The 9,535-nt window shown below is 46.1% G+C and overlaps 4 protein-coding genes across 4 annotated transcripts; 3 read left to right on the top strand and 1 right to left on the bottom strand.

Moving 5' to 3' along the window:
- Positions 1 to 539: 539 nt before the first annotated feature.
- Positions 540 to 2,389, top strand: ANOM_011451 (U2 snRNP complex subunit CUS1; the record flags this gene model as incomplete). The annotated part of the gene is made up of 2 exons (XM_015556707.1): positions 540 to 733; positions 782 to 2,389. The coding sequence occupies exons 1-2, from the start codon at positions 677 to 679 to the stop codon at positions 2,387 to 2,389; spliced, it is 1,665 nt and encodes a 554-aa protein (XP_015401076.1). The 5' UTR covers positions 540 to 676.
- Positions 2,390 to 3,444: 1,055 nt separating this feature from the next.
- Positions 3,445 to 4,665, top strand: ANOM_011450 (uncharacterized protein; the record flags this gene model as incomplete). The annotated part of the gene is made up of 1 exon (XM_015556706.1): positions 3,445 to 4,665. One exon carries the CDS (start codon positions 3,445 to 3,447, stop codon positions 4,663 to 4,665), a length of 1,221 nt encoding a protein of 406 aa, XP_015401075.1.
- Positions 4,666 to 5,203: 538 nt separating this feature from the next.
- Positions 5,204 to 6,378, top strand: ANOM_011449 (HDEL receptor protein; the record flags this gene model as incomplete). Its single annotated transcript, XM_015556705.1, has 6 exons — positions 5,204 to 5,225; positions 5,275 to 5,333; positions 5,385 to 5,451; positions 5,520 to 5,725; positions 5,776 to 6,026; positions 6,076 to 6,378. 6 exons carry the CDS (start codon positions 5,204 to 5,206, stop codon positions 6,110 to 6,112), a joined length of 642 nt encoding a protein of 213 aa, XP_015401077.1. The 3' UTR covers positions 6,113 to 6,378.
- A 325-nt stretch (positions 6,379 to 6,703) lies between these two features.
- Positions 6,704 to 7,519, bottom strand: ANOM_011448 (uncharacterized protein; the record flags this gene model as incomplete). Its single annotated transcript, XM_015556704.1, has 2 exons — positions 6,704 to 7,239; positions 7,365 to 7,519. 2 exons carry the CDS (start codon positions 7,517 to 7,519, stop codon positions 6,798 to 6,800), a joined length of 597 nt encoding a protein of 198 aa, XP_015401078.1. The 3' UTR covers positions 6,704 to 6,797.
- Positions 7,520 to 9,535: the final 2,016 nt, after the last annotated feature.

Genomic DNA, 9,535 nt, shown 5'->3' with positions numbered 1-9,535 from the left:
GCGCAATTTTGTTTCATCAGATTTATTCTGGGATATTCATAGATGCTCATTACTTGCTCTTTGTGACTGTGAATCTTCGCTCAGTCCGATCTGAAACTCTTAGAGATATACAGAAGCTTAATGGGTTTACTTGAAACCTCCGAAGATGACCTCTGTAGGCTTGGATGTGCCCTATGCAACTGAATCCCCTCAATTTCGAAAATGTTTCCAGTCTACGCTCTCACGGGTTTCTACCAAATCAGAGAAAACAAAGGCTATGTACGTAGACTTAGATTTTAATGTCACGGTAGATCACTCGTTCATGAGATAAATAGTCAGTTACTCGCGCTACTGGTGTTTGGTAAAAAAGCCTCGCCGCCCTGCAACTAGCTGGGTAGATAATACGTAGCTTATACGCAGTAATATTTGACATTTCAATGATCTTCATTATGTTATCAATACAAACACAGCAAGTCTCTATCTGTATCAGCACGTGATATACTGACGGGTAATGTCACAGGATGTACCTTAACACGACTCATTTTACGTCTGAACCCCTCTGATCAAAGCATCGCAGTACATTGGCTTTCACCTTCACCAATCATTTGTATATGCATTCATATGCCCAACAGTGCGAAATAAGTAGAGCATACTAGGTTGCCGCTCGAGCATATCTCTTGTTTGACGGGCTTTTATAATGAGGTCAAGCAAGAACCAATTGAGAAGGGCAAGGAAAAAAGCCTTGAAAACGCAGGTCCGTTTATTACGGTGCAAACCTCAAGAGTAAACTGACTTTCTCTAGGCTACCGACGCGACGCTTGATGAAACACATACGAAATCTCAGACAGAGGTGGTTCTATCGACTGATGTCTCACGAGGTAGTGGCGATCAAGGGCATAATGCTGCGTCTCCAGACCTAGAGGACCCGTTATGGCAAGTATATAAGCATATCATTGACAGATTCGATGAGGTCGGGGATAACCCAACATCAACAAAAGAGCCCGAAAAGCCGGAAATATATTTTGATGATGACGATGAAATCCCGGACGAAGAAGAAAAGGCGCCCAAACTCTCAAAAAGAAAGCGCAAGGAACTGAACAAGCTTTCTGTTGCTGAATTGAAAGCAATGGTTCGAAGACCAGAAATTGTCGAGTGGACAGACACTTCGGCCCCCGATCCTCGGCTTCTTGTTCACATAAAATCCCATCGCAATGTTGTCCCGGTCCCTTCACATTGGTCCTTAAAACGAGAATACCTCTCTTCGAAGCGAGGAATTGAGAAACCGCCTTTCGCTTTACCTAAATTCATTCAGGAGACTGGGATTTCGGAAATGCGCGATGCTGCCCTGGAGAAGCAAGAACAAGCGACACTCAAACAGAAGCAAAGAGAGAGGGTACAACCAAAGATGGGAAGATTGGATATCGATTATCAGAAACTATACGAAGCATTTTTCCGATTTCAAACTAAGCCGGAACTTACTCGTTATGGCGAGGTTTACTATGAGGGTAAGGAATATGAAACCAACCTTAGACATTTACGGCCCGGTGAGCTTAGCGCTGAGCTCAAGGAAGCTCTCAATATGCCACCGGGCGCCCCTCCTCCTTGGTTAATCAACCAACAGAGGTACGGCCCACCTCCATCATATCCGGCTTTGAAGATTCCAGGTCTCAACGCCCCCCCCCCTCCTGGTGCCATGTGGGGATATCATCCTGGTGGCTACGGAAAGCCACCAGTAGATGAGCACAATCGTCCCCTCTATGGAGGTGATATATTTGGTGTATTGCAACCGCAGCAGACAATGCAGCAAGGCGAGCCTGTTGAGAAGGATCTCTGGGGTGAGCTACAAGAACCTGAGCCTTCTGACGAGGAGAGTGAGGATGAAGAAGACGAGGAAGACGAAGAGGACATGGAAGCGGGCGTGCAAACTCCTAGTGGACTTGAGACGCCAAGTGGGTTGGCATCATCTGTTCCCTCTGAGTTAGCTGGCGAAGAAAATGTTTCAGGGGAATTTGACGTGCGCAAGCACTATCGAGGCACACAGACAGAAGAGCCTGTAAGCCATAAGAGCGCTTTTCAAGTTATCCCAGAGCGACAGGCCAATGTGCGGGGCTTCTTCGGTGGTGACAGGGTATATGATCTCGCTGCGCCTCCAGAAAACTTGGCGGTGCTCGGTGCTGATGAACAAAATCGGAAGCGCAAGAAGCCTGGCGACGTTGATGTCTCTGTGGACCCAGATGCTCTACAGTCAAGTGAGGGATTTAGCAAAGAAAATGTTCGAAAGCTTTATGAATCCCAGAGGCAACAGGAAAACAATTCTAGTTGGGGGTTCCAGGAAGATCTAAGCGATATGATTGCCCAGGAAAGTCGGAAAAGGCTCAAAAAGGAAGAAGAAAAACGAAACCGGCACTGATATCGCTTCCAACGAGTTTTTACCATGCATGCTTTACAACACCTGTATCAAGGAAGTCGTTGTTCTCGGCTCTGTATCTCTTGAGATTCATAATGTTGTAGAATATCTTTCATCCTCTTCTTGTCTGATTATTCTGAAAGCAAGGCTCAAAGAGCAGTGGCTATTATACAAGGGGCATAACTATGCCGAATAGGTACTGATAGTGTCTTTTGCGATCCCTCCATTCTTCGACCTCTCTTAAGCCATAGCAGACTGGTTAGTCTCCCATTCAAGATTCAATTCTTGTCAACACGCGTAGTCCATTGAATAAGAGTATGTTGGACTGAAGAGAGAGACAAAACAAAATCAAACAACATCGGTAGTTGAGTCATGTGATACTTGCCCTGTCAACTGTCTCAGACAGGTATGACAGCGTCTCGGCCCATGCCCATTACCTGCTTTCAGGTGTAGCTTCAATCATCCATTTTGTCTCTAGCCTAGATACTAGCTGCCTATTCATAGTGATACTTTCTGCGCAGTCCGGTGACATTTATTTTACGAAAATTTGTCTGTTTGTCGCCGAATGGACTGGGATCGCAACAGAAGGTACATGTTTACGCCACCCCCCTTCTTTTGCCATTTTATTCTTCTCTCTTACACCCTAAGTTGACAGTCTCTTGTCTTGAAACCTGGGCTAACGAATTACTCATAGATTTGATGATCACCGTGGCGGAGAGAGCTATCGCCCGGCAGGTCCTCGTGGTTATATTAGACGCAGTAGATCGCCACGGAATCGTTCCCCTCGTCTAGTTGCTGATACATGGGTGCCATCCTCAAGTCGGCCATATGGTCGCGGACGCAGTCGTTCACCTCCCGCTTTTAGGGGTCGCTCATCCCGAAGCCCGTCTTTCTACAACAGAGATAACGGTCCTAGCTCATACTTGAAGACATGCTCCCCCCCAAGAAGATTCTCACCCAGACGCGAAGGACGACCCAGGTCTCCAGCTCCTACTTCTTGGCGTATAAGGTCACCGTATGCTGATAGTCGACCTCGTGACTTCTCCCGGAATCGGAACATGTCAAAGCGGCTTCGAGATCCATCACCTAACCTAGATTTTAGACCAGCCAGAAGAGAGCGCCCTGCGCTGACTGCATCTGACCAGTACACTAGACCAGCTTCACCTTCCAGGCGTAGCTTGTTGCGAGATAATTTCGCTCGTGGACCGATGGTCCCTCGTTCTCGGAGTCCTATCCAAGAGGGTCGTAGGGACCGCCATACAGAGAACTATATAGCCCACAGACGACGATCACCGTCCCCCCGTGGGGCTCCTTCTGCATACACCTCTGCCCCTGGATCGATTTCTAATTCGAGACGGTCATCACCATTCCTAGACAGGGTCAGTGGTTTCCAGTTCGACAACAGGGTTAGGTCACCGGCATCTCAGCCAGTTTCCTGTCGTCGCTTATCGAAGAACTCGGAACATTCGCCATCCCATCACGAGCATGCAACATTGAGCAAAACCAAGCCGACTCAAGACGAGACAGGACGTGATTTTCCGCTTCTGGATGGAGCCGGTTGCTCTTCAGAGAAAGGACCGGACTCTGATATTTCGGGTCGGGCTCCTTCCCTCGAGATCCAGGGGAAAGGCTCTAGTGAATTGAATCAAGCACATTCTGGCAGTATTCCAAGCTACCCAAGGGCATATAGCACAGCACAGGACCATTCACCGCCATCTGGTCCCTCCCATGGGCCCAAGTCCTTGTCTTCGCAAACCCATAGCTCAAACATATCGCTACTATCGGCTCCCACTCGTCCTCGCGGAGGGCCGAGCTTCAAGGAAAATGTTTGGACCAGTGTCCCCGCCCGCCGTGGACCCATGTCGGCTGGGACCTATGGGCCCCCGACTGGCCCGCGCAGTGGCCATATGCCAGGGCCGGGTGTGGATACTCATCGTCACCCTACCTACCGCCAAGGAAGTGTTACGGGAGCCCCCTATCCTCGTACCCCGAGGTACATGAATCATCTTACGGGCCTTTGTTCGATTATATCAGGGGGGAGATGCTTCCCATCTGACCTAGATGCCCTCACGGAAAAGCGCCTTTGGCAATTAGACGCAGACAGGGATCGGCTTATGGAGCAGACTGCAGACACTCAGAAATCAAAACGAACTGGAATGCGGGACTGGGACAGACTAGATAGAGATAGCTCCATTTGCGCTTTGAAAAGTGAACTCGCAGAGGGACACCTGCAGCGGATTGCGGATGGTGAAAGCGCACATGTTAGCGCGATCTTCTGAAAGTACAGAATACAATGCTGGGAATCATTGCCACTTGAGAATGAGAACTGCTCAAAATTCTAAAGCCATGTGGATTTCTGCCTTTCGCTCTCTTATTGGTTGATACAAGTACTAAAAAATGAAAATAACAATGACAAGGTGCCGGGGGGGGGGGGAGAAGACTAAAACAACTAAATAAAATATGCAGTATAAGGAAAAGAAGAGCAAAGGAGTGTATAGTTGGTATTTGAGTTCATTGAAAAGAGAGCTCAAGTATACCCTGCAGGTGGAATTGCGGCATCTCGAGCGCGGTGTGTGGGGCGGGGAGTTTGCTTGTCGCGCCTGCTTGTTGTGGCTTCGTGTCAACATTGTTCAGGGCCTTCCCAAGGGTGCGACTAACTATTACTATGCTCCATACCAAAAGTGGAACTCACTGGTTTATGCAAATTGCATGGCGATTGATTATAGGAAATCCTTAACCCATCATCAAACAATCTTCACTTTCATTCATTATATATTTGGTGTTTCCTAAACCAACTCGCCCAGATTCTAAACCATCATGAACATCTTCAGGCTTTTGGGTGAGTGCTTTGTGATACTATCTTGCGATTGTTCTAACATTCGAACTAGCTGATTTTTCGCACCTCGCGTCCATCTTTATTCTTCTACATAAAATGAAGTCGTCTAGTGTATGGGTTTCCGCTTGCCACCTGTAGTGCTCAATCTAATCCGCAAGCTAGAGCTGTTCTGGACTGTCATTCAAATCACAGGCTTTGTATTTGATGGTTTTTGTGACTCGCTATCTTGGTAAGGGCTTCATTTTCTCTTCGCCGTCGCCTCTCGCAAGACTTCTCTAATCCTTGCCGATCTTCTAGATCTCTTCTGGGCCTTTTCCGAATCTCTATACAACACGACTTTCAAGATACTGTTCATTGGCTCATCAGCCTATATCATCTATCTCATGCTTAATGACTATAAACCCACACATGATCCGAATATCGATACATTCAAAGTCCAATACCTCCTCGGGATTGGTGCTTTGCTAGCTCTTCTCTTCCCACATGACTATAGTTTCTCCGAAGTCAGTTCATCAATCATTTGTATTTCCATGCGGCCTCTGACAATAGCAAGATTCTCTGGACGTTCTCGATTTGGCTTGAATCTGTTGCCATCCTACCTCAGCTCTTCATGCTTCAACGTACCGGCGAGGCAGATACTATAACAACTCACTACCTATTTGCATTGGGTCTATACCGCGCCCTCTACATACCTAATTGGATCTATCGCTATTTCGCGGAAAGCTACTTTCAGCCCGTCCCTGTTGTAGCAGGCATCGTCCAAACACTTCTATACTCGGATTTCTTTTATATCTATTATACCAAGTAAGTCACCGAGAATCTTAGAGCCTGATGATGCACTAAACAGGAGTAGGGTCATGAAAGGAAAGAAGTTCTCACTTCCGGTCTAACCGTCGGTGTAATCCATTTTCAGGAGGGCTTGGGAGCAGCGATCAATATACTTTCTTTCTTTTTCTTTTTCTACAATTATTATAGTTGTGTGGTGTACCTCAAATCGTTTCAAGACGCTAGGCTACGTTTCAGTTTTGATGGATTTTGCTTGTTTGTACAATAAAAGATTTTCTACTCTTGACAGTTTCGAATAACCATGTCAGAGCTGGGTCGTGGTCAAGCCGATCCGAAAATGCCTGCCGCTTCAATCGTAATGGAACCGGAGCATTACAGCCAGTTCCTATTAGCATCATGTAGAGGAGTATGCTTACAATGGAAACTGTCCTTGAGTCCCAAACCGTTTGGGAGAACAACTGAGCCACGCCTGAGGGCTGCTTCATTGTTTAGGGTAGAATATCGGATAAGCTATGCGTCTTCAACATAAAATAGACCGATTTTTGGCAATGAGTGCCTTACGAATCATGACTTAACGCTTGGTTTAGTCAAGTGCACGTACTTCTCCAACGATCACAAACGTTTGTTAAAAACTGCTAAATATTACTTGAGAAAAATACATTCTTTGCATTAGAAATTGAAAGAGCAAGAAGAGAAAGAAAAAGAACAGAGAAAGAAATAAACCCAAGGTACCATATTGTCGGGGCCATTTCGAACCCATCTGATGATTCGCCGGTCGAATGGAGAACTCTAAAAGTCTCGATGGCTAGACGGGCCATGTGCAGTAGCGAAACCCGAATTATAATTAACCTGTGACGATGGATCTGGGAGATCCCCATAGGGAGAGTCCAATGCAGAAACTGAACTGGGCAGGGGGGGCGTTGCTTTGGCAAAGGCGTGTCCGGGGCTCAAGTTTGACCGTTGGTGTATACCCCTTTGACTCTCCAACCAGCTATTGTGGCCATTAAACTGAGTCAAGTAGCTCGCCTGTGGCCTGTCCAACGGCAATTGAACGTTCAGACTGGATTCACATCTTGATATGGGTGGCGATGGAAGTTTTGGGGAACGAGATACTATCTCGAGACGGGGTGAGCTTCTTCTTGAATTAGGAGGGGTGAGGCGCGAACCTCCCCGGCGAACTTGACAAGTCGGACATATTTTTACAAAACGCGAGATGAGTTCTTTAGGGACCCTTTGACGAAGATCAACGTATGCTTACAGTCAGTCTCCACCGGTTAATGATGACTGGGGCATCGGGATGTTCTCGAAAAGATAGGCCTGGAAGGTGCAGACAATTCATTTGAAAAACAGACAGACGTACCATGAATAAATCTGCCGCACCTGAGCAGATGTTTTATCTCTACCACCGTGTTGGCACTGTTGATGTGCCTGGTAAGAATCTTGAAAAGCTTCTCTCGGATAGCCACGGGCTTTCCTTCATGACAGACCATTTTCATGCACTTGAAAGGCATGTGAGCATCAGCAATAATGTTCTTCAACCTGATAAGGAGCGAATACGGACATCTGAAGTCCCTGTACCAACTACTTGAAGTTTGAACATCTTTTTGACCCAAAATCTGATGCTATACATTTAGCTGATGCAAACACAATCATGGTCTTGGTGAAAGGCTTGAAAATAGTAGGGATGCTTCCAGCCGCAGGAAAAGGTCAGGAAAAATCCATACCGAAACTGGGCAGATTCTACAGTCGTATCCTTTGGATCTAATAAGACCGTCCTTATGTTTCTGGCCCTTTTAGCATGAATCAACGCTTTGTCTTGTTTCTTAACGGAGAGGTCGTCGACATAGCTGAAGTAGAACACCCCGCATAAGTAAGGCCCCTCTCTACTTAAAACACCGAAGTGGATTCTTTGGACGTGTGGACTACTTACCTTCTCATTAGTTGATCGAATTCCCGTACGTTTGGGAATCCATCCAGTGGGGGAATGACTGGCTCCGATAACATCGTATTCTCGTTTCGGGAGTCTTGACTTTCGATGTCTGTCTCCCCAAGTGTTTCGCGGAAAGGCAGATATCTTTGGGACTGGAAATAGCGTAATGGTGCCATGTACTGTACCGACTGATGGTGGTGGTGGTGGGGTTGTTGTTGTTGTATGGCCGTATGGTCAGGGGTTGACGGCACAGAGTGCACAGGTAAATGGGGAGAAGACATATGCTGGTTATGAGTTGATATGCCTGAGTGGCTGTATGGAGAGCTGAATTGGGAAGTATATGCATTGAAAGACTGAGATGGGAAATGATATGAGCCAGAGTCGTTTATGCTGAACTCATGACCTTCCCCTTGGCTATATGGAACAGGCAAGGCAACTTGCTGGTTCATGGTATAGCTACCATGGCCCTCATTACTTCGCCTTCCAAAACCACTCATAATGACTTTCGGTTTGGCTTTCGTCTCTTGTTGGCAGCCAGAAAGTTGAGAACTTTCCAATTTAATGCATGCACAGATTAACACGGATAATCTCACTGCACAAGGAAGCAACTCGTACTGCTCGCCCTATCATCCAAATCTATATTGATACAGAGATGGAGAATGTGATATAGTAGGGTGAAGTTTTTATAAGCCAAAAACCCTCGAATAGCAAGGATTCTGTTTCTGGAAACTTTGATGATACAATCTCTTTGTAATGGAGTGTACGGTGAGGTGGCGTCGAAAGTAGAGAGGCACGCCTAAATACGATAGAGAAAAGGAATAAGGGGAGAAAGAAGAGAGGACAGAAAACTTGAAGTAATTCCAGAAGAGACAAGTGATGGAGGTGTAAATAAAACACTGTTCGTATACTATGGATCCCAGTAATGGCGAGCGGGCTCCGAGTCTCAAATAAGGGAAGAAAAGCCTAGGGACTTCCGGTAAGAAGCCTCAGTGTGAATGACATATGGAGATCTGGTAGGGTATATATGTGCAAGACCATAGCACCCTACCCTTGAACGCTGCAAGGTAACGTCCAAGAAGTCCGAGGCATCGGTGACAGCTGACAGATCCCAGATTTCCTGGACATAAAAAAAAGAAAAAGCTTTGACTATTATCGACTTTGACATATAAAAAGTAATATAGGGAATAACATGGGGGATATAGCATTGGGGCTAAGAAAGAATGTCCAGACAAGACTCTGTAAAGTACCTCCCGCAGAAGAGAGGAAAAGAGAGGCAGAAGGGCGAAAGATGAGAGAAAAAAAAGAACTCATCACATCGAAAGCAACGCACTGCGAATAAGACCGGCAGAAAAAGAAAAAAAGGAAGGGAAGGAAAGAAAGAAAAGCGAAGGAGGCCTGTAGATGGTGAGGCCAAAGAACTTGTGGAACCGAGTCAACCGACAAGGTTGATCAGACAATTAGACATTATCATTGAGAATCGGACAAAAATATGGAGATATAGAGAGGGAAAGGGAAAAAGAAAAAAAAATTGCAGAAATATAAATTTGCAAAAAAAAAAAAAAAAGAAGAAAGAAAGAAGAAAGAAAGAAGAAAGAAA

This window comes from Aspergillus nomiae (genome assembly GCF_001204775.2).
Source record: "Aspergillus nomiae NRRL 13137 chromosome Unknown contig00680, whole genome shotgun sequence".
Taxonomy (NCBI): Eukaryota; Fungi; Ascomycota; class Eurotiomycetes; order Eurotiales; family Aspergillaceae; genus Aspergillus; species Aspergillus nomiae.
This window is presented reverse-complemented; position numbering and strand designations above follow the sequence as displayed.